The 24,558-nt window shown below is 37.2% G+C and overlaps 1 protein-coding gene and 1 non-coding gene across 2 annotated transcripts in view; both read left to right on the top strand.

Moving 5' to 3' along the window:
• Positions 1-24,558, top strand: part of PRTG (protogenin) — a 141,070-nt gene that overhangs the window by 45,744 nt on the left and 70,768 nt on the right. The window contains exons 3-11 of the mRNA XM_037053944.1: positions 10,945-11,089; positions 12,457-12,590; positions 13,936-14,073; positions 14,337-14,495; positions 15,002-15,161; positions 15,942-16,189; positions 18,429-18,593; positions 22,388-22,693; positions 23,435-23,623. Coding sequence (XP_036909839.1) covers positions 10,945-11,089; positions 12,457-12,590; positions 13,936-14,073; positions 14,337-14,495; positions 15,002-15,161; positions 15,942-16,189; positions 18,429-18,593; positions 22,388-22,693; positions 23,435-23,623 — 1,644 coding nt within the window. The remainder of the gene's footprint in view (positions 1-10,944; positions 11,090-12,456; positions 12,591-13,935; positions 14,074-14,336; positions 14,496-15,001; positions 15,162-15,941; positions 16,190-18,428; positions 18,594-22,387; positions 22,694-23,434; positions 23,624-24,558) is intronic.
• Positions 21,860-21,992, top strand: LOC118992652 (small nucleolar RNA SNORA66). The gene has a single exon (XR_005067672.1). It is a non-coding gene; the product is annotated as a small nucleolar RNA SNORA66 (small nucleolar RNA).

The following is a 24,558-nucleotide window of genomic DNA, read 5'->3' as shown; positions in this document are numbered from 1 at the left end:
GGCAGATTAAAATTAAGGATGAGGGGTTTTATCAGGTAGTAGGGTGACAGTAGAAAATTTATGAAGACGTGCATATAGGCATATAAAATTTATTTTAAAATGCCACTAGTTTTTCTAAATTATGTGTATTATAGAAAAAATAAGTACAAAAAATCACAATATGTAATCCTACCACTAGAGATTTGAACTTAGTTACCTATCTTCCTGTGATATATCCTCTAATATTTCATCATTTAGGTAAGGGATTCTAGCCTCCAAATAATTTATCTATGCACATTAAAAATGGGAAAATTATTTCTTTCTCTGCACTCTATGTACCTTTATGTAAAAGCTACATAGTCTGACTTAGTAGAAAAGAAGAGAAAAATTTTTAATCTTAAACTATTCTGCCTATGTTAGAGCTTTAAAGTTTATTTTTGTTTCATAGTGGTCACTGACATCCTTTGTTTGCCTTTCTTTAAGTCACCATTTCTAAATTAAAAGTAGTTCATTCATAGCAAGACACATTCTACTATTATACCTCCAGCACCATGAGTATTCACTAGATGTCTAGCAGTGCCTTGACTACATGTTCATGTTACCCTATCTGTGTGTGTGTACACATATGAATGTAATTATTATAACGTTCTTGTAATGTATTAATATCTTCATTTTACTGAGGATTACAGAGTTTTGAGGTTGAGTAACTTCTCAAGGGCACACAGCTCATGAATGCAAAGCTGTGATTCTTACCCATATCTACACATTTTTAAATCTGCACCCTTAACCACAAGGCCGTATTTCTGTACTGTCTCCCTGTATCCACCTAAATCATTCCCCCCTGTTGTACTGGATTTTACTCCTGATATTCTTTAAACCAGCTAAGGCTAAAATTTTGCGACCTCTTAGTATCCTTTACCTCAATTTTCTAATGCCTTAACTTCTATCATCAAGAAATAAGAATAAATTAATATTGGAAAAGCAAATACTATTTCTCCTAAGTTCATTCCAACAGAGTCTCAGAAATTTAAAAATTATGTATTTTCTTTGTTAATTTTACACGTCATACACTGCTGTTTTTTTTAGACAGGTATTATAAAAACTCAAGAATGTCTTTAATGAAGTCTTAACAACAGCCTAACATCTGAACTATTAGTTAAATCAGGATGAATAGATATTTGAAAGTGTTTATATTATTAATCCCTGGCCTGGTTTTATAGTTTCTCTGTCTTCTGTAATATGTCCAATTTCTTCTCATTCTTATGAAGTGAGAATCTGTGGTGGTGAATCACCAGTCCACCTGATTTCTTACATGTTCTTTGGTCTGCACCAGACTGTCTGCCAACCTTCCATATACAGTAGTACCTTGGTACTCATCATTAATTCAGTTCAACAAGTGGTGAGCAAGCGACAGTTGATGAAGCATTTTTTCTTGGAGGGTAGCATCATGATTCATACAAGTAATGGCAAGTGCAGTGAGTGGCGAGCCAGCGCTGAGTGCTGAAACACTTTTTCTCAATGAAATGCGATGAGTATCAGGTTTGATGAATTCTGAAGCTGATGAATACCAAGGTGCCACTGTATATGTGGCAGAAACCTCAGAACCATTTGGGGCTTTTTTGCCATTTTCCTTCAATTTCTCATGGCCAAATCATATTGTTCAGTGTACAATATCTCTTATTTGTACCCTTCCTTCCATTCCTGCAGTCTCTTCTGTTATGCAAATTCACAATCTGCTGTTCTAGCAGCCTCTTAAATGGTTTCCCTACCTCTGAACTCTTTCTAAGTATTTGGTCTTTTGCTGATCAAAAGTATGTCATCTTAGAACTAGTATGGTAACAATAAATAGTTTCTATTCCCAATTGGTTGCTCAGTTTGTTGTGGGACAATCAAAGAAGAAATTACTCAGACAGAGTGGAAGAATTGCTTTATGACGTGAAGTTGAGCTCCAGTAGATATTTCAGTCTAGAGAGGGAAAGGCTGGAGAAGAATAAGGTAAAATTACCACATTTATGGCCAGAACTAAAAGTCACCCCCTTACACGTGGACAAAGTATTATGGGACCAAGAAGAGAGATTAGTACTTCATAAAGCTGGCACTAAATTTATAGAATCTTAGGTCCTTATTACCCCAAAATATGAATGTTTGACATAGTTTAGTTAATTATAGAAAAATGCTTAGATTATTACAGAGAAATCAGGCTATTATGAATGTTAACCTGATATTTTGAAGAAAAATATAACTACACTTGATATTTTGGAGATGGATATAACCATGTGTTCTCTAATTCTTCAGTAGGAAGGGCATTGGTTTGGTGCAGAATAAAAATGTTTTAACATAGATTAACATCCTAGAAAATGATTATAGCAAAAACTAAAAAGAAAAATTGTAATGATTTTTAGAATGTGATGTTCTTGAATAGGGGTTCTCAGACATTTTAGTCTCACTCTTTATACTCTTAAAACTCAGAGGCCCCCAAAGAGCTTTTATTTATTTTTTAATATATTTTATTGATTATGCCATTACAGTTGTTCCCTTTACCCCCCTTCATTCTCCTCCACCCTGAACACCCCCTCCCCCTCCATCCCCCTTTAGTTTATGTCCATGTGTCACAAGTTCTTTAGATTCTATATTTCCCCTACTATTCTTGCCCTGCCCCCTATTTTCTACCTACTGTCTATGCTACTTATTCTCTGTTCCTTTTCACCCCCTCTCTTCCTCTCACTCCCCTGTTGATAACCCTCCATGTGATCTACATTTCTATGGTTTCCCTCCTGATCTAGCTGTCCTCTTAGATTGCATTTGGTTTAGGTGTGGTTGTTAATAACTGTGAGTTTGCTGTCCTTTCACTGTTCATATTTTTTTAAGTTTTTAAAAAATATTTTATTTATGTATCTTTAGAGGGGAAGGGAAGGAGAGAAGGAGAGAAATATCAATATATGGTTGCCTCTTGTGAGTCCCCTTCTGGGAACTGGCCTGCAACCCAGGCATGTACCCTGACTGGGACTCAAACCACGATCATGTGGTTTGCAGGCCCATGCTCAATCCACTGAGCTACACCAGCCAGGGCACTGTTCATATTTTTTATCTTTTTTTTCTTAGATAAGTCCCTTTAACATTTCATATAATAAAGGCTTGGTGATACGAACTCCTTGAAGTTGACTTCATCTGAGAAGCACTTTATCTGCCCTTCCATTCTAAATGAAATCTTTGCTGGATAGAGCAATCTTGGATGTAGGCCCTTGCCTTTCATGACTTGGAATACTTCTTTCCAGCCCCTTCTTGCCTGTAAGGTCTCTTTTGAGAAATCAGCTGACAGTCTGATGGGTACTCCTTTGTAGGTGACTGTCCCCTTATCTCTTGCTGCTTCTAGGATTCTCTCCTTCAGTTTAGTCTTGGCTAATGTAATTATGATGTGCCTTGGTATGTTCCTTCTTGTATCCACCTTTTTGGGGGGACTCTCTGAGCTTCCTGGATTTCCTGGAAGTCTATTTCTTTTCCCAGATTGGGGAAGTTCTCTTTCATTATTTGTTCAAATAAGTTTTTCACTTGTTGCTGTTCCTCTTCCCCTTCTGGTACCCCTATAATTCGGATGTTGGGACGTTGAAAGATGTCCTGGAGGTTTCTAAGCCTCTTCTCATTTTTTTGAATTCTTGTCTCTTTATTTTTTTCTGTTTGGTCATTTTTTTCTTTCTTGTGGTCCACTCCCTTGATTTGAGTCCCAGTTTTTTCCCCACCGCTATTGTTTTCCTGTGCATTTTCCTTCATTTCAATTAGTTTAGCCTTCATATGTTCCTCTAATTTGTGGCTAAAATCAACCAGTTCTGTGAGCATACTGATCACCAGTTTTGAACTGTGCATCTGATAGATTAGCTATTTCTTGGTCACTTAGAATTATTGGCTCTGGGGCTTTGAGCTGTTTTTCTTGAGCCATAATGTTTTGTTCTGTTTGCGCCTGTCACATGAGGGGCGGAGCCTTAGGTGTTCACCAGGGTGGGGCGACCCAGCCTCTGGGTTGTGACACTACATGTGGGGGTGGGTCAGAGAGGGGCAATGGCGCTTGTTCTACCCTGTCTCTCGGATTTTGGTCCCCTCTGCTGCTTCCCACAAGCAAATTGGGCCCTTCTGGTGCCAGTTCCTGGGAGTCTGGGCCTGTGCACCCTCCAGGACCCTGTGGGTCTCTCCAACAAACACTCTGTGAGCCTGGGAGCTTCCCCTGGCACCTCAACCCTGAAAGTTTTTCCAGTTGGTGCTTTTAGGCTTTAATTCCCGTCACTGGGGCCCTAGCTTGGGTGGTCTGTCTCACTGCTCGCTCCTTTACCTGGTTTATTTGTGCCCGAATGTGTGACCTCGGTCAGACAGCGCCTTGCACCCTCACTGGTTGCAACCCCACACCTGGGATCTGCCAACCGCCGCTTGTGCTCCTGGGTGGGTCAGGCCTATTTTTCCTGCCTGACCCCACTCCAACAGCTGCTGACTCCCCCCCTCTTACTGGTCTGGCTGAATGGTTCGTTGTTGTCAGACCTCTGTACAGTTCAGTTTTCTGTGTTTTGGCTGTGTTTTTGTTACTAAAACTTTGTTGTCTTTAAACTTGGTTGTTCTAGGAGGCACAGTGTTTCCACCTAAGCCTCCATCTTGGCCGGAAGTCCCAAAGAGCTTTTATTTGTGTAGGTTATATCTATTGATACTTATTATTAAAAATTAAAAAATAAGTATTAATTTACAAATAGAAACATTGATTCATTACATTTTAAATTTATCTTTAATTATATTTTATGATTATGCTATTACAGTTGCCCTGATTTTTGCCCCCCTGCACCCCACCCTGCCCTTCCTCAGGCAATCTTTACACCTTGTTCATGTCCATGGGTCATGTGTGTAAGTTCTTCGGCTACTCCATTTCCTATATTGTACTTTATATACCCATGGCTATTCTGTAACCACCTATTTGTACTTCTTAGTCCCTTCACCTCTTTATCCATTCCCCCACAACCCCTCCTATGTGGCAAGCATCAAAACATTCTCTATATCCATGATTCTGTCTCTGTTCTTGTTAGCTTACTTTTTTGGATTCAGTTTTTGTTATTTATTGTTCATAGTTTTGATCTTTTTCTTAAGTCCCTTTAACATTTCATATAACGGTTTGGTAATGATGAACTCCTTTGGTATTTTTTTGTATGAAAAACTCTTTATCTGCCTTTTGATTCTAAATGATATCTTTGTTTGGTAGGGCAATCTTGGCTTTAGGTTCCTGCTTTTTATGGCTTTGAGTGTTCCTGCCAGTCCCTTTTAGCCTGCAAGGTTTCTTTTGAGAAATCAAGTAACAGTCTTATGGAAACTCCCCTAAGATAAATAACTTCTTTTCTCGAGGACTTCCACCAAGATGGAGGCATAGGTGGAAACACTGTGCCTTCTCCCTCAACCAAGTTTGACTACAACAAAAGTTTTGGAGAACTAGAACACACCCAAAGACCAGAACATGGAATTATACGGAAGTCCGACAGCTACGAACTGTTCAACGGGGACGGTAAGAGAGGCGGAACCAGCAACGGAGCTGGGTCGGGCAGGACAGATCCCCCGACCTAGGCGCTCGGGCAGCCCAAAGCCAGTCGGGGTGCAGGGCAGACTGACCAAGGTCGTACATTCGCACACAGTGAGACGGACCACGCAGGCCCCAGGGGACAAACCCAGTGGTGGAGGGCTGACAGCAGTGGCACACTCGAGTGCAGTGGAATGAATCGCGTGGGCCCGGTGACACTGGTGGCTGCGGTGCCGGTGGGGGTCGCGGCAGCAGGCGGTGTACGGAAGCCATTGTCCCTCTTTGACCCTGCCCCCACATACAACGTCACAACCCAGCGACTGAGTTGCCCAGCTCCGGTGAAAACCTAGGGCTCCGATCCTGCTACTTAACAGGCACGAACAGCCCAAAAGATGGTGCAAGAGGAACTCAAAGTCCCAGAGCCAATAACCCTAAGCGACCGGGAAATTGCCAGCCTCTCAGAAGCGCAATTCAAGACACTATTTATCAGGATGCTCACAGAACTGGTTGATTGTAGTCACAAATTAGAGAAACATATGAAGGCTAAACTAATTGAAATGAAGGGAGATGCACAGGAAACCAATAGTGATGGAAAGGAAACTGGGACTCAAATCAATGGAATGGACCAGAAGGAAGAACAAAACATCCCACCAGAAAGGAATGAAGAAATGAGAATTCAAAACAATGAGGTGAGGCTTAGGAACCTCCAAGACAGCTTTAAACATTCCAACATCCGGATTATAGGGGTACCAGAAGGGGGAAAGAAACAGCCATGAGTGGAAAACCTACTTGAACAAATAATAAAGGAGAACTTCCCCAGTCTGGCAAAGGAAATAGACTTCCAGGAAATCCAGGAAGCTCAGAGAGAGTCCCCCAAAGAACTTGGACCCAAGAAGGAACACACTAAGGCACATCATAATTACATTAGCCAAGACCAAAATGAAGGAGAGAATCCTAGAAGCAGCAAGGGATAAGGGGACAGTCACCTACAAAGGAGTACCCATCAGACTGTCAGCGGATTTCTCAAAAGAGACCTTACAGGCAAGAAGGGGCTGGAAAGAAGTATTCCAAGTCATGAAATCCAAAGACCTACAGCCAAGATTGCTTTATCCAGCAAAACTTTCATTTAGAATGGAAGGACAGATAAAGTGCTTCTCAGATAAGGTCAAGTTCAAGGAGTTCATCATCACCAAGCCCTTATTATATGAAATGCTAAAGGGACTTATATAAGAAAAAGAAGATGAAAAATATGAACAGTGAAAGGACAGCAAACACACAGTTATTAACAACCACACCTAAAACAAAAGCAAACCAAGAGGACAGCTAGATCAGGAGTGGAACCATAGAAATGAAGAACACATGGAGGGTTAGAAACAGGGGGGTGGGAGGAGGAGAAGGGGGGAGAAGGCACAGAAAATAGCATAGATGGTAGGTAGAAAATAGATAGGGGGGAGGGCGAGAATAGTGGGGGAAATATAGAATCTAAAGAACTTGAGACACGTGGTTATAAACTAAGGGGGGGAGAATGGTGGGGGAGGGAGTGTGCAGGGTGGAGGGGAATGAAGGGGGGGAATAGAACAACTGTAATGGTATAATCAATAAAATATATTAAAAAAATAACTTCTTTTCTCTTGAAGCTTTTAAGATTCTCTCTTTGTATTTCAACTTTGGCATTTTAATTATGATGTGTCTTGGAGTGGATGTGTTTGCATCCATCTTGTTTGGGACTCTCTATGCTTCCTGGACATGCATGTCTATTTCCTTCACCAAATAAGGGCAGTTTTCTTTCATTATTTTTTCAAATAAATTTTCAATTTCTTTGTTTCTCTTCTCTTTCTGGTATCCCTATGATGCCACTGTTGGACCTCTTGAAGTTGTCCCAGATGCTGCTTATACTATCCTCTTTTTTTAAATTCTTCTTTCTTCTTGTTCTGATTAGTTGTTTTTTGCTTCCTTATGTGTCAAATCATTGATTTGATTCTCGGCTTCATCCACTGTACTGTTGTTTGTTTCCCTGTAAATTGATCTTTATTTCAATCAGTGTATCCTTCATTTCTGACTGGATGTTTTTTATGCTCTTGAGATCCTCACTAAGTTCCGTTAGCATCCTTATGACTAGTGTTCTGAATTTTGCATCTGATAGATTGCTTATCTCCATTTTGTTTAGCTCTTTTTCTGGAGTTTTGATCTGTTCTTTCATTTGGGCTGTGCTTCTTTGCCTCCCCATGTTTGTTTCTGTGTATTAGGTAGAGCTGTTTTGACTCTGTTCATAGTGTGGCCCAAAAGTAGTAGGTGTCCTGTAGGGTCCAATGGCTCCCCTATCATCTCAGCTGAGTAGTTGAGGTACACCCTTTGTATGGTCTGAGTATACCATCCTCTTGAAGTTGAACCTTGGCTTGCCATTGGCAAATCAATGAGAGTGATTTACCTAGGCCAGTCAGCTACAAGGACTGGCTGTGACCACTGACCACCATCTCTGTCCTCCATGAAGGGTCAGCTGTGCGGGGTCAGGGTGGTGGTACTATGATGTGGTCTGTAGTTGTCCACTGGGTGCAGTGACACTGGAGATTTCTGGGTGGTGCAGGCCAAGGTCAGCCCCAACCTGTATTTTGCCTAGAGACACACTGCCTGAGCTATAAAGCAGTCTGAGAAGGCTGATACTCGTGCTGGGCTTGGAGATGCCCAGGCAAAGCCAAACTGTGAATCTTGGCTGGCTTTTGCTAGTCCCAAGCGTGGACTTCATTGAGGCCAGCTGTTGCTTATTTGAAAGGATTTAGGAAGCTGTGAAGCCTGAGTCAAGACCAGCCATTCATATGGAAAGGCATCTTGGGTGGGCCATAAATTGGGTGGGGTGGAGTCTCTAGGGATCTCTGAGGTTGGTCGAATAGTTTTAGCCAGGTTGATGGAGTCTCAGATATGGTAACAGCTTGCCAGCTCTGTGGGGAGAGGGCTTAGAAAAGGGACTATGGCCTCTGCTGGCCTTGATGCCAGACACTTCAGTTTCTCCCTGCATGTCCCTGGTGCCTTTCAAGCTGCTAATCCAGTACTGGAGCTCAGAGAGAGTACATCTTTGTAGGTGAGTCCATGTGTGAGTCTTTAAGAGGAACTGCTTGAGGTTCCAGCATTTTCTTCCATTGACTCAATCTCCACTGATTTTTGCAGCCAGAAGTTGGGGAGACTTACCTTGCTGGCACTGGAACCCTGGTCTGCTGGGAATTTTTGCTCCTGATGTAGCCCTCCTGAATTTTTTTTAAAGATTTTATTTATTTATCTTTAGAGGGGAAGGGAAGGAGAGAGGGAGAGAAATATCAATGTATGGTTGCCTCTTGTGAGTCCCCTGCTGGGAACTGGCCTGCAACCCAGGCATGTGCCCTGACTGGGAATCGAACCGCGATCGTGTGGTTCACAGGCCTGAGCTCAGTCTATTGAGCTACACCAGCCAGGGCCCTCCTGAATTTTTATCCACCATGGGTGACTGTGGGACCAGCCTATTTCTGTGTCTGCCCCTCCTACCAGTTTGTTTGGTTGTGGTTTCTTTAATTCCGTAGTTGTCAGACTTCCATTCAACCTGATTTGTGATGGTTCTGAGTGATGGTTGTTTTATATTTTAGTTGTAATTTTCATGGTGCTTGTGGGAAGAGGTGAGCTGAGCCATGTCTTCTTGCACTGCCATCTTGACCTGAAGTCCTCATTACTTATTAACATAATAACAAGTAATGTTGATTATAATACAACATTTATAATTGATTATAAATACAACGTTTAATTAACATATAACATTAACATTGATTATAAATATAACATTTAATCAACACAACTATTTTTCAAAGCAAAAGAAAATTTAGTCCGAGTGGCACTGTTTGAGCTTAATAGAAGATGGCTGTGTTCATACATGTATCTGCTTCTGCATTGAGTCTGTTGCGATGTCACCCATTGTATCGTTTCTGGAAAACACTGTACACACAAGAGAAATGAAAATGAAAAGGCACATAGTGGTGATTATGAGAATGGTTTTTACCTTGTAGATCCACTGACAACAGCCATTTGAGAACCACTCTTCTTAAGGAAGCAGAAAATTTTTGTTACACACAAAAAGTCACTTTATTCTTACTCCACCCTTTTTGGAAGAATATTTTCACCATTATTCACTGGCTGTGTCCTATTTCTCTAAAGGCCTGTTACCCACTTACAAACTAATGAGGTCAAGTCCAAGACAGAGTTTTTTAGTCTTTTACCCTTCCCAGTCTAATGAGGCATAAGTCATCTAGACCATAGTCCTCTACTTTTGTCCATAACTTTTCACTTGATTGATAAACCATGAAGGCATATATACTTTTTGAACTGGAATCTGAGGAGGGGCAGTAAGACCATCATTGAGGCCCTTCCTTTGTGTCCTGGGAGACTTAATAGAGGAAAGGAAAACCACACTATTACCTGGAGCTTGTACTCTGTCAAAATGTAAAACCGTGGACCCTGACAACAAATTCCTGGAGGCCATCCTAGAGTAGTAAAGAATTATCTCTAGAAAATAGCAACACTTGAAGATTTAGCTTTACTTTAGAAATAACATAAGTCTAAAAATAATCTCGAGTCTCTCTACTTTTTGTTCATCAGCACACCATTTATCTTTGCTGTCTTTTTTAATCCGCAGCATCAATACCGACCCCACTTGATTCCAAACACAGAGTCCTTGTTTTCATTAAGGTATCTGTAGAATCTCACCCTTCTCACTGCCACCACCCAGTTCTGTCATTCCTATTTAAACAGCCCATTGGTCTTGATTCTAGGCTCTTCTTTTCTTAGTCTGTTGTGTAACAGTGCCTGATGAATTCTTTCCAAATGCTACTATCATGATACTTCTTCACTAAAAAACTTCATTGATGTCTTAATTTGTACTATGTTAGAAATCTGCTTTATCTCTACTTTCCTTCCACTTTTGTCATTGTCTCCATGTCAATCCTATTTTCCCCCTTTCATTTAAACTCAATATACTATTCAAAAGTCAATTTAAAACCAATCTCTGTAAATAGTTTTTACCTGCCCAATCAGAATTCATTGATTTCCCTCTCCTCTGAAATAGAGTGGTATTTGAAGTTTGTACTTCATAGTTTGGTATGTAATTAAGTACCATTATTAATTTTGTTTGTTTCAGTTATCTTAATTTTTTTCCAAACAAGTTTTAAGTTTCTTAAGAACTTGGTCAGAATTTCATCCTGGGAGAGACAAGACTCCATGGTTTGGGCAGCTGCTCAGTGGTTTTTCCACAATTATTCCCTAAATTATCTTTGTGGTAATTATGTTGTAATGGTCTTAACATCTGAGTAAGAATTCAAGTCTAATAAATGATATTTAGTAGAATGCTATTTCCAAGTATGGTATAATAAGTTCATGTACTTATTCTGAATTTATCAAACTTTATCCTGTAGCTATTTCTGCATTTGAAGTTCAGCCATTTTCTACTGAGGTCCAAGAAGGAGGAATTGCTAGATTTGCATGCAAGATTTCATCAAATCCTCCTGCAGTTATAACATGGGAATTAAATCGAACAACTCTACCTACAAGTATGGACAGGTAAAGGCAGCTTTTGTCTTTGGAGAGATGCAGGAATAATGAACACTTTATTATGAACTCTTTTTTATTTCCAATGTCAGTAATCAACTTCTTAAGACACTTCAAAATTAGACAAAGAATTAGATCATCAGTATCTGGAATATGGGGCATAATTCCTGTTTTGGAGGATCAGATCATAATTCAGAGAGCCTGTGTTACTGCTTTGTTCCTTTCCTCAAATATCTCTTCCAGTCATAGGACCACCTAAGTAAATGGACTGCAGCCTAAGGATTTGGGAAACCAGATTACACTTTTACTGCTGGCATTAGCAGTGCTGATGAAAAGGATCTCCCATGTATGCCGTGGTAGATGCCCAGTTCTGTCTCCAGTTTCCACTTCCCACTTCCCAGTCCCCTCTCCTCTACACATGCGCCTCCCAAGGTCCTGAAGGTGGTTGAAATTTAAAAATCAAGAACTTCATAGCAATTTCAAAAAGTTTGATTCCTGTCCTAAGGAGTAGCACTGTTCCTATGTAGGCAAAAATCATTTACTAAAATGGTGGGGCATGTAGATGGAAGGACTTAGTCAAGAAAGTACTTTTTTAAAAAATATTTATTTATTTATTTTTAGAGGGGAAGGGAAGGAGAGAGGAAGAGAAACATCAGTGTATGGTTGCTTCTCGTGCATCCCCTGCTGGGAACTGGCTCCTGCCGGGAACTGGCCTGCAACCCAGGCATGTGCCCTGACTGGGAATCGAACCATGATCCTCTGGTTCACAGGCCCGCGCTCAATCTACTGAGCTACACCAGCCAGGGCAAGAGAGTACTTTTTAAAAAAACTTACATTTAGGTATGCCTTGGAGGATACATCGATACTAATAGGCAGAAAAGTCAGGAATCTGAAAAAATTAAATGAGGCTCTAGGCCACCAGTTAGCTATATCTAAGCTATCGTGTCAAGTGAGACTGTGTAAAATTAGACTGATAGATACCAAAACCGCACATTGCATACTTACTTGTTTTAGAGAACTATAATGACCCAAATGAAAACAGTTCAGTCAAACTAATATTTTTAAAGGTCTTTAATGTATTTCATTTGGTGATTTAAAAAAGGTTGAGTATACAGGGTCTGGCACAAATAATGCCCTGTTTTATTACAAAATCTTTCATTACGAAATCATAAGCATGTAATTCTGTAACATAACAGTATCACTGTCAAGCAAATCACATGACATCTTAGGTGAAATGTTCAAATTGAAACTATAAATTATTACATGCATGTTATTACCAGCCACATTCAAGCAGGCATTACTGCTGCCAGGCCCCGTATTGAATCTTAACCAAGTAAAATTTACTGCAAAGTGTTTAATCATCTGTCTTCTCCTAACAGGATAACTGCCCTACCAACAGGAGTATTGCAGATCTATGATGTTGGCCCAAGGGATGCTGGAAATTATCGTTGCGTTGCTGCTACTGTAGCTCACAGGCGTAAAAGTATGGAGGCCTCCCTAACAGTGACTCCAGGTACTTCACAAAAGTTTTTTTTGTTTGTGTTTATGTTTTTAATTTTTAATGGCACAGCTATTAATTTTTATTCTCTGGATATAATAGTATGCCATAAAGTAGTACTTTAATTTTATTGAAAATATTGTAATCCATTAGGAAAATGGTCATTTTTATGTATAAGTAACTTGCTTCTTTTGGAGGCTGACTTGTTTTATGTTAGTGTCAACATCTTTAAGAAAGATTGAGTATTTTAAACATTTCAGTTTTTTAAAAATATGTAAAACACAGAAAAGAGAATAATAGTCATTCACTTACACCAGAATTGTCCATTGTCATTATAGAGATATTTGTTTCCAGTTTGATATTTTTTGTTGTTTAAGAAAAATTATAATTTGCATTTATGACAATAAGGCATGCTTATTATGAAGAGTAATGTTTATAAAAGTAAAAAAGTACAAACATAGAAGTTTTAAAATAGCCCCAATTCTGATACTCAGAAATTATTATTGTTAACATTAAGTGAATATAATTTTTTATATTTTACCATACATGAATATAATTAGAAGGCAGATAGCTAGAGAGATGAATGTGAAGAAAGAAATATATAAATTATTAAAATGGAATTAAATTTATCGATGCTGGTTTCTATTTTTAAATAATTTAAATGTACTTGAATATAGTGGAAGAAAACTTAGTCTAAAGTCACTGTTAAACTTAATATGAGTGTTTTCACAAGATACTACTTTCCAAAAGATCTGTTAAGTTTAAAACTTTTTGCAAAAATATTGAGACATTAAATAAATGTTTGAACCTCAATTAAAAATGAATGAGTAAAAAAAAAGGAATAAGTAGAAACAGTCTGAATGTCCATCAGCGTATGAATTAATAAAATGCATTTTATTAATATAATTATATATTCTATTGTTACTCAATAAAAAGATATGAAGTACTGGTACATGTTCCATTTTGAAAATATTATGCTGTTAAAAGAAGCCAACCACAAAGGACCATGTAGTGTGTGGTTCCTTTTCTATGAAATGTCAAGAATGGGTAAATCCAGAGAGACAGTGGGTTAGCGGTTGCCAGGCTATGGGGAAAAAAGATTGGGGAGTGACTGCTAATGGGTATGGGGTCTCATCTTGGGGTGATGAAAGTGTTTTAAAAGTGATTGTGGTCATGGCTACACAACTCCAAAGATACTAAAAACCATTGAACTGTACTTCAGATGGGTAAATTGTTGTGAATCATATCTCACTTGTTTTAACAAAAGAAAAATAAATAACTTATGAATAGATATTTTCGTTCATTTCACTTATATTTTACTTATAACTTATTTTTACATTCTGCCTTTTCTTCTCCAAAGCTAAGGAATCTAAATCCTTCCACACACCAACCATTATAGCAGGTCCACAGAACATAACAACATCTCTTCATCAGACTGTTGTTTTGGAATGCATGGCCACAGGAAATCCCAAACCAATCATTTCTTGGAGCCGTCTTGGTATGTCTGTCCAAGGAGGTGGTGGGGAGTCTTACTTAAACTTTGTTCATTATAGTGAAACTGATAAATGTTTATTTCATATATAAAACCCATGTTTGGCAATTAGGTGGCTTTTAACTTTTTATCATTTTAGTGTGTAGAAAAATGGTTTTAGTATAGGGAATTTTATACTTTTATGATAGGATTGTTTGGAGAGAGATCTTTTGAACTAACTTTAGATCATAATTTACATTGTTGTAACTGAAATATTCCCTTTGAAATAGATCACAAGACCATTGATGTGTTTAATACTCGGGTACTTGGAAATGGTAATCTCATGATATCTGATGTCAAGCTGCAACATGCTGGAGTATATGTTTGTCGGGCCACTATCCCAGGCACACGAAACTTTACAGTTGCCATGGCAACTTTAACTGTGTTAGGTATGTTTCTTTTGTTCTGCATTCAGGAGAATCTTACATTTTCACATTTGCTGTTTTATCTTATTCATAGCTTACTTTTCCACCTTTCTTGAATTTTGTATCATTGATATGAAGGTCAATAAGAAGTTTCTTAATCTAATAATCAGTTTTTGGAGAAAATTTAAGTCCTGTGTTAAAATATAACTATTTTTCTGAAGTCACCATTCCCTTTACCTCCATACCATTATATTCTTTCTTTCGTAAGCTTCCCTCTTATTTCCTCCTCACCCACCCATAAATCCATATACCCATTCACCAATCTAAAATTTTAACCATCCATTGTTAAATTTAACCATTTAACAATGCATAGAAAAGGGGTCTGGATATAGATTTATGTAGAGTGTAGACTGGAGGCTCAAAATGTTAAATATTTTCAGGGGTGGGACTTGGTGATTTGCTATACTCTTCCTTGACTCTCATTCCTGCTGGGTCCACAGAAATAATTTTTCTTTTTTTTTTACATATAGCTCCTCCTTTGTTTGTTGAATGGCCAGAAAGTTTAACGAGACCTCGAGCTGGCACTGCTCGATTTGTATGTCAGGCTGAAGGAATCCCCTCACCCAAAATGTCATGGTTGAAAAATGGAAGAAAGATACATTCAAATGGTAGAATTAAAATGTACAACAGGTAGGCTATGCCATTTTGCTACTATCTTAGATACGATATGATGGCCTTAGTAATTTTTATGTGAAATGACAATGCTCATAATATCAAGTATTTTAGTTATCTTGGTACTTGAAACTAAACTAAACTAAGATTGTCTCAGCATGTCATAGATCGTTTTATATGTGGATCATGGAAGTGGTTAGCTACACTGAGCATTGGGCAGTTCCCCAGACCTGGCTTGTAGTCCTGATGAGCAAGTAGCTAAGTAATTAGTAAGCATATTAACCCTTAAGGGTTTCAGTTCTTTCTTCCATAAATGAGGAAATTAGGAAAAAAATTGATTCTCTAAGAATTCCTCCATAAGTCACACTTAATGATTTTAAGAATTTACTTTTATTTATATAAATATGAATCTTCTTATAACATTCTCATTTAGGTTGCACAAAACTTTAAAAATTTTTGTTGACCTCAATTTTATGTAACATTGCAATATTATATAAATTAGATGCTTTTACAGAGTAATATACTTCCTCAATGAAAGCCAACTTTTTAAAAAGACATTGAGCTGTCATTTAAATCAGCAGGATTCAGATGTAACAAATACCTACATAGACTCAGAGAATAAGAGTAATTTTAAGTAACTCATATCCATTTTTTTCAGTAGGTCTTACTATACATTGTTTTTGTTCTTTGTTTTGTTATTTTTTGCCATTTAAAATGATAGTATTCTTAGCAATGATTTAACTTTATTTTACATCTTTCTTAGAATTTTTCATAGAAATAATTTTTTTCTTTCTTCAGTAAATTGGTAATTAACCAGATTATTCCTGAAGATGATGCTATTTATCAGTGCATGGCTGAGAATAGCCAAGGATCAATTTTATCTAGAGCCAGACTCACCGTAGTAATGTCAGAAGACCGACCCAGTGCTCCCTGTAATGTACATGCTGAAACCATGTCAAGTTCAGCCATCCTTTTAGCTTGGGAGAGGCCACTTTATAATTCAGACAAAGTTATCGCTTATTCCGTGCACTACATGAAAGCAGAAGGTAAGTAATTTGAGGAGTGTTTATTTAAATTTTTTAAATTTATTGATTTTAAAGAGAGGAAGGGTGAGAGGAACATCGATTTGTTGTTCTACTTATCGATGTATTCACTAGTTGCTCCTTGTATGTGCCCTGACTGGGCAGGCAACCAACCTGCAACCTTGATGTATAAGGATGATGCTCTCTTTAACCAACTGAGCCACTGGCCAGGGCCGATGAGTGTTTAAGTCCCACTTGTTATCATGAATTTGTTTTCAGTTTGAATGATGTTTTACATGATCCATATAATGTTTTTGAAGTTCTTTGCCTTTCTGTATCTCTTTTAATAAAATTATCTATCATAGTATGTATCTACACTTTGTGAATATAAGTATAGTTTAAGATTTTTTTATTCCATCTCTGCCAGGTAAAATATATAGATTGGTGTATTTATGGATTTCATTTCAGCAAAGATATAAATTTGTTAACTAAGATTTAATATGCCAGTTTAAGTAAGCAGTTACATAGAACCAGTGCTGTAACTGCTTAATAAAACAATGTAGTATAGTCACTGTAGCATGTTATTTTTAAAGGGGGTGAAGTAAACATTATCAAATTCTCCATATATTTGATTTTATGTATTTTGAATGTTTTCTGAAATCATATAGAACTCTATATGAACAAGATAGAAAATTGAACAAGATATTATTAATGTTTCATTCAGTATATAAAAATAGAAATCAGATCTGTCTTCAATTTTTTATTCAGAACTATTATTACATTTCTGGAATCTTTTGTATCTTAATTGTTTCTTTTCTTAAAGAATTTAGAGGAAAAGGAAAAACTGCTTATAAATCCTAGAGATTTCTCTATTGATTTTTTCATAGAAACCATAGTAGAGGTTTACAGCTACTACTTCTATATACAAACAGCCTAATTTTTATGCAATAGACATTAAAAACAAATCCAAACACCCAAGGAATGGGGATGTACTATAATTGTTTATAGAAACAGGTAGTTGTTATTGTTTTTTGTCCTTTGAAGTAGTATTTTGAAAAGGAATATTTTGAATTTAAATCATGGGTCATGGTAGCAAGAAGAATGAAGGTCTGATCACTGAGCATGTTGGAGTATGTTAATTCCCTTTTTAGTGATTTAGGAAGGTAAAAGGAATGCTGGTTTTGGTGGAGACCACTCTTGTTCACTATTATGGTTCTTTCATTAGAGTCTCCACATGCAACTCAGTGGTCTATTCAGGGTTGGAACAAGGCTTTTTAATTCGAACTCAAGGACCTTGTTTAGTAGGTCAGAAATCGTACTATGCAGTTCCTAATTAACGAGACATTAGCCAGTCTGTTGTGAAATGCCTGTAATCTTGTCTAATTAAAATGCTATCAAGTTCATTCAGAAATGTGGGAAAACTTAATAGTGGAATTTGCCTTCTGTTTTGTTTATAAATCCAGGGTGGGGAGAAGGGGCCCTGTCCTTAGAGAGTTTTGATTAAGTCGACGTCCATTTACTGTGAATTGTTCGCAAAGCACAGTAGCGACCAGTGCTCTTGTTCCACATTACAGGTTTGCTCTGTAGGAGTTAAATCCCACAAAGACAAATCCTCTTCTATACCTTGCCATGCATATTTTATTGAGAATTGCTCAGAATTTTTTCCTCTTTAAAAAAAAAAGCTCATTGTGAAACAGCGTCCTGAAGCACATTCTGTGCTTCCCAGATCTTTTGCTTTCAATATAAATAAAAGAACAACTTGTGTCAGTCAAATTTAATAGAATCTCTAGGGGCAAACTGAGAACTTCTGCAGGACAACTTTTGATTTGGTTTGTTTTTATAAAGAGTAGAGTCATTACATTCCCCACTGTCTCTCCATTAATGTTTAAAAGAAAAAAGAAGCCATGAGTTTAAGCAAGTAAAATTTACACTTATGAATTACAGTATTCTGTAGTGTTAAGCTCTGTGCATTACTGTTGCATATTGTCTCTGCTGTGAGTTTTGACTACATGTTAATGGAGTTTAGAGAAGATTAATTATTTTTGGTTTGATTTCTTTAGGAAAAATTCAAACTAGTAAGTTGTAGCAAGACAAATGGTTACTGTTAAAAAATAAAAACCTTCCTATTCACATTTTTTAAAGGATAACAAAAGATAACTGATAGAGATTAGATGCAAGGACCAGTGTTTTACAGTGAGGGAAATGGTCTAGTTAATTTTGTTTTGAATATTCTTAATTTTTAAACCCTGATTCATTAATGTAGGTTTAAATAATGAAGAATATCAAGTAGTCATCGGAAATGACACAACTCATTATATTATTGATGACTTAGAACCTGCCAGCAATTATACTTTCTACATTGTGGCGTATATGCCAATGGGAGCCAGCCAGATGTCTGACCATGTGACACAGAATACTTTAGAGGATGGTAAGAAAACATGATTCTTGGTCATTTAAGTATGAATATTCATATGTTTAATCAATTTCATTAAATGTTTTAAAATAGAGAAAATATTTCCTTCTGATTAAAAAAAGTGGTGTGGTAACCAGCAGGCTAATTTGCTATTTCAAATCTGACTTTCACTTTTTGATAGTAACATGATAAGAATAAAAAGAACTTTTATTTATAATTTATAATATAACTTTTAATCATAAAATTCTGGTGTTAACAGTGCATTTAAGTTTCTTAGTTTAAATCGTAAATATGTAGCAGTTTTTTTTTCTTTTTAAATTAAATTTATTGGGGTGACTGATTAACATAATTATATAGGTTTCAAGTGTACCATTCTATGATATATTATCTGTATTTGTATTTGTTCTAACCAACCAGAGTCAAATTTTTATCCAAATCCATATATTTGACCTCCTTTACCCTTTACTATCCCTACCCCTCTTCCCTCTGATAACCACCATGTCTGTTAGATTTTGTTTGTTTTTCTTATTTGCTCATTTGTTGTCAGTTTTATATCTCACATATGAGTGAAATCATGCAGTTCTTAACTTTTTTTGGACTGACTTATTTCACATAGCATAGTATTCTCAAGATCTATCCATGTTGTCACAAATGGCAGCAGCTTTTATTTTAATTTTTATTTATTTAGTTTTTTAAATTTATTTAACTTTTGTTCAAGTACAGTTTTCTTTCTTGTATTCCCAGCCCTGCACCCCCCCCCCCCAGTATTTAGTTTTTACTTAAGTATATTCTTTAGGCATGAATAAATATAAGGACAGTTACCTATTGAGTATATATAATGATGAAGTCAATTATATGTATATTAGATGTATTAGACTTCTTAAACTGAGAGTTTATGAAATTTAATACCTGCCAGGTAAAAATATTTTATAAAATCAGTTTATTTTTAGATACAATATGTTTATTCTACTTAAGGAAGAAAATGATACTTGTTCAGTTTTTTACCTGACCCTGGGTTGGAAGTTGAGTTGTGACAGCCCTTTGTATATTCTTACAACTGAGAGAAATTCCTTCTATTGAGATAGCCCTGGGGAGTGGAGTCTCTCCCTCTAACTCTTTCTGCAGAGGCTCTAGAAGGCCCAGATTTACACCCTGTGGTGTGAAAAGGAGATTACTTAAAATGTGCTTACTTATGCTGTTCTCCCTTTACAGATGTGTCTCATCCTCCAGAAATGACCCACCCTTAGTTTTCAGAACGTTTTTATAAAAGTGATTCTCAAGTCTTTTTTGTCTTCCTTCATTTAGCCCCAGATCTCTTACTTAATCTTTATAATGCCACTTATTTAGATGCTTCTAAATTCAAACATTGACTAAATGAAAAAGTTATCACTGATCTGGATACTGAATTCTGAATTTCAGTTTTCATGTAAGAATTTGTTTCATTTTGGAGTGAGCCACAATACATATGACCTCTGTAGTTATCTCATTACATTTAACAACCTCTAACATGCATGTCGAAGGATTTTTTTATTTGGTTGGTTTTGCATTTTGAGGTTTTTTGGGTTGCATATGAGGTGTACCACTCTACATCCTTGAAGAAAATGAGTCTAAATGTAGTAAGCTTGCCAATTCCGTTATGTTCTCAAAGTTTTTCTCCTTTAAACCTTTCCTTATTCTGCAGCTTTTTAATCTGTTTGATTTTGTATTGTGGACAACATTCAGACCTCTGACACTGCTTTTCAGATTTCTTCACAAGCCTCTCTCTGTCTTCTAAGTTCATATTTCTCAAACAAATGCATGTGTCTCCTGGAGTGCACAGCAGTGCACAGCCAGTACAGCTAACACTTATATAGTGCCTATCCCTGCCTATTCAGTAACCTTTCCTCTGTTGTCTCATTTAGTCCCTATGTAAGTTTGTGATAGAACAACTATTGTTACAAGAGACTGTAGAGGGTAGGTGGTAAGGATGTGAGCTCTGTCTGGTCTGCCTGGATCTATTCCTTCACTTACAAGCTATGTGACCTTGGGCAAGTGATATGACGTCTTTGTACTTAAGTTTCCTCAGCTATAAAGTAGAAATGGTTATGTTACAATACTTGTTATATTGAGTTTTTGTGAGAATTTATGAGTTCATACACATAAAGGACTCAGAAATGCTTAATAAATTTTCTCTTTTCTACCTGGTATTTCATCATTCATTTTATACATGTTTATTGAGTACCTGCTATGTGTTATTCAATATTTAATAGTGAACAAGAAGCAAAAAAAAAGAAAGAAAGAAAGAAAGAAACCTGTCTTTGCACTCAAGAAGCTTACTTTCTAGTGGGAGAAGGGGCAGAGGAACAACAGATACAGTAAACAGTCATGTTAGATAGTGGTAAGTCTTGTGAAGAAGGAAAAAAGCAGGGAAGGGGAGTATAAAATGTTGGGAGGGTTTGAGACTTCAGACAGAGTCACCAAAGAAGGGCTCACTGAATAGTGGACATTTGAACAAAGACCTGAAGGAAATGAAAATTAGGGAGTTGGTTAGGCAGATGACTGGGAAGTGCATTCCAGGCCGAGGAAATGGAAGATGCTAAGGGCCTGAAGCTCAAGTATGGCTAGAAGGGAGGGAACAAGTAGGAAGCAGTGGGAGATGAGGCAGAGAATTAATGGGAGCTGACCAAGTAAGCAGATGGAGCTCAGAGAGCCCTTTGGCTTTTACTTTGACTGAAATGGGAGCTATTTTGAGCAGAAGAGTGACAGTATTTAAGTTACATTTTAACAGTTAATGTGTTGAGAATAGGTAGTAGGGACAAAGGAGAAGCTGGGAAGTCTGTTAGGAGGCTATTGCAACAACACAGGCTAAAGGTGATGGTGACAGGGACCAAGGAGGTGGCAGTGGAAATCACAGAGTCACAGGACTGAATGTGGAGTGTGTTTGGAGGAGTCAAAGATGATACCAAGGATTTTGGCTTGAGTTAGACAAGTAATTGCCATTGACTGAGATAGGAATGAGCTATTATTATCATCCTCATTTTATATCTGAAGGAAAAGAAACACAGGGAAGTTACTTTGGCCAAAATCACGCAGAGCAGTAAATGGTAGAACAAGGATTCAAACACACAGGCTAACTCCAGAACCTCTCTTAACACCGAACCTGATTGCCTTCCACTATACTTGACTCATTTTCTTGGAGTGTCAGTTGTATTCAAGTTATTTAGAGGAAAAATGTTGTTTCCATCTTTATATATAAGTTGGGAATACAAAATTCACACAAATTTTTAAAATACCACCCTTACGTGCAAACTCGATCACTAACTCTGCATGATGTTGCAGAAGTGAAGGGAACCAGGTTTGCTAAAGTAATTGTGGTGATAGAAATGTATTGGCCTCAGAAGCTACTGTGGTGGTCCATTCTATCCTAGGACAGTGTAAAAAAAAATACCACCCTTACACTTTAAAATATTTGCTACACTATAACCCTCCTGTCTTAAGCTTCCCAGCTCTTGTACAATTCTCTCTTTCATGTTCTTAAGGTATTTTAGTGGAATTGAGCACTATTCTCATATTTTATTTGAGTATTAAGTAATCTCATATTCATCCCAAACAACATTGATGACAGTCTTGCTTTTTCTGGTTCTCTATGATTGGTCCTTTCACTGCCTGCCCATGATTTGTACTCTGAAAACCTTTTCTAGGGTTGAAGGCATCTCTTCTTTATTATGTTATAATATGTTGCTATTAAGAAAATTCAGTCAATATTGGTTTGCTGATTGACAACTTTGATTCTAAATATTTATAAGCAATCTGTTTTCTTATATGACCAGTTCCTCTGAGACCTCCTGAAATTAGTTTGACAAGTCGCAGTCCCACTGATATCCTCATCTCCTGGCTGCCAATCCCAGCCAAGTATCGGAGGGGCCAAGTGGTGCTCTATCGTCTGTCCTTCCGCCTAAGCACTGAGAACTCCATCCAAGTTCTGGAGCTCCCAGGGAACACACATGAATATCTTTTGAAAGGCCTGAAACCTGATAGTGTCTACCTGGTGCGGATTACTGCTGCCACAAGAGTGGGGCTGGGAGAGTCGTCAGTATGGACTTCACATAGGACACCCAAAGCTACAAGTGTACAAGGTGAATTTCTAAAGATGATGGAGGAAAAATAACACTGTATTTCTACTTTAGATACTTTTTCTTATCTAAGTTACATTTATATTTTTAAATTTTGTTTTATGAATAAAAGTATCCAATAGATCATGGACTTAATAGGAAAAAAATTAAACTTTTTATTGAATAGTACTTTTTGCATCAAACTCATTAGTGTGTAAAAATTCCTGGTTGCAATATTTGTTTGCCTGGGAAATCTTCCATGGAAAGATCCATTTAAATCAAACTGAATTTTACACATGCACCCACACATACACATATGGGAGAGAGGCCTAATTAATATTGTTGATATATATTTTTTAAAACATCAGTTTACTAGAAAGACTGTAAGACTAAGAAGTTTTGACCTTCCTCTTTTACTAGTGTGGAATGTAACCTGAATGGTTTTGTTGCTGTTAGTTGATTTAATAATAATGCCTGTTCTGTATATCACAGAGGGATATTGGATGGTCAGAATTAGAAAGTACTTACTGTCTCTTAATACACAAATATAGACATTATTTTGTTCTTATATGCCTTAGTCTTTTACGTAGTATTTTATGTATTCTGTTTCAAACTTTAATATCATTGTGAAATTGAAAGTTAAAGTATAATTGTTGGATTTGATTTTTTTTTGCAATGGTCAGCTTGAGATCTGAGATCTCTGCTTTCCTGTGCTTTCATGTGACTTAGGGTTTTTATATATATATTTCCTGTGAATTTTTCTAGCCCCTAAGTCTCCAGAGTTACATTTGGAGCCTCTGAACTGTACCACCATTTCTGTGAGATGGCAGCAGGATGCTGAGGACACAGCAGACATCCAGGGCTATAAGCTGTACTACAAAGAGGAAGGGCAGCAGGAGAATGGACCCATCCTCTTAGACACCAGTGACCTTCTCCACACGCTCAGTGGTTTAGGTGAGTGAGTCAGTGCTGCGCTGTTTCTTTTTTCCTTCCTCTCTAACCAACTGGGAGAAAAGTTACTGGATGTAAGCCAGTGGAACTGATAAATGGTAAAAAGAAAAAAAATTGACTTTACTACATCACTGTGTGTATCCTGCTGCTTAAGTCAGTGACTGGTCTTTGACTCACCATTGTGAGTGAACTGGCAGAATGTTAGAAAACTGTGGTATCTTCCTATCTTTCCACACCTCTGGGCACCTATCTGCTTTTCTTTCCAAAGTTCACTTCTGGTAGAATGAGATCATGATCAGTTATTGTGGGTGTGTGGTGGATGTGGAATATGAATGTAAAAGAAGAACATTACCAAAGGATCAGAGAATACACAAAATTAATTTTAACTTAGAAATTGCCCAAGCGTGCTATGTATGTATTATTTTACATGTATAAAAATGCACGTAAATTATGCACAAAATCATACTCTTACATATGACCTATGTGACTATAAATGTTTATTTTATGTAGCTCTAGCCCAGAACCACTAGAGAAGAAGCACTAACTTTGTGATTGCACTCAGCAGAGTTCTGAAAGACACTTTTATTCCATTTTCATCTTATCTTTACTGGGTAAAATAATTTCATGTCGTATAGCATGTTTAGTAGAAAGAAAAGAAATGTACATTCTATAATAAATACATGAGTTATATTTTCTTATTTCTTTTTCTTATTTTCTTATTTATATATTTTCTTAAATATGCATGCATTATAAACATGCATATTTAAGATATAAAATGCACACTTAGCTGTTTGTTGCAGCTCTAATTGTGATTAACAAATTCCCACTAAATTGTGACAACACCTTCTCCACATATTTGACTTCACAGTGCAAGCTAGCTTTCCCTGTCACATACTGCCCCTTTGTGTGCAGGAAGGAAGAGGCACAGTGGTCCCAAA

This window comes from Sturnira hondurensis, unplaced genomic scaffold, assembly GCF_014824575.4.
Source record: "Sturnira hondurensis isolate 20B ecotype Veracruz unplaced genomic scaffold, ASM1482457v3 Scaffold0008196, whole genome shotgun sequence".
NCBI lineage: Eukaryota > Metazoa > Chordata > Mammalia > Chiroptera > Phyllostomidae > Sturnira > Sturnira hondurensis.
The sequence above is the reverse complement of the archived record's forward strand: the minus strand, read 5'-3'. Positions and strand labels throughout refer to the sequence as shown.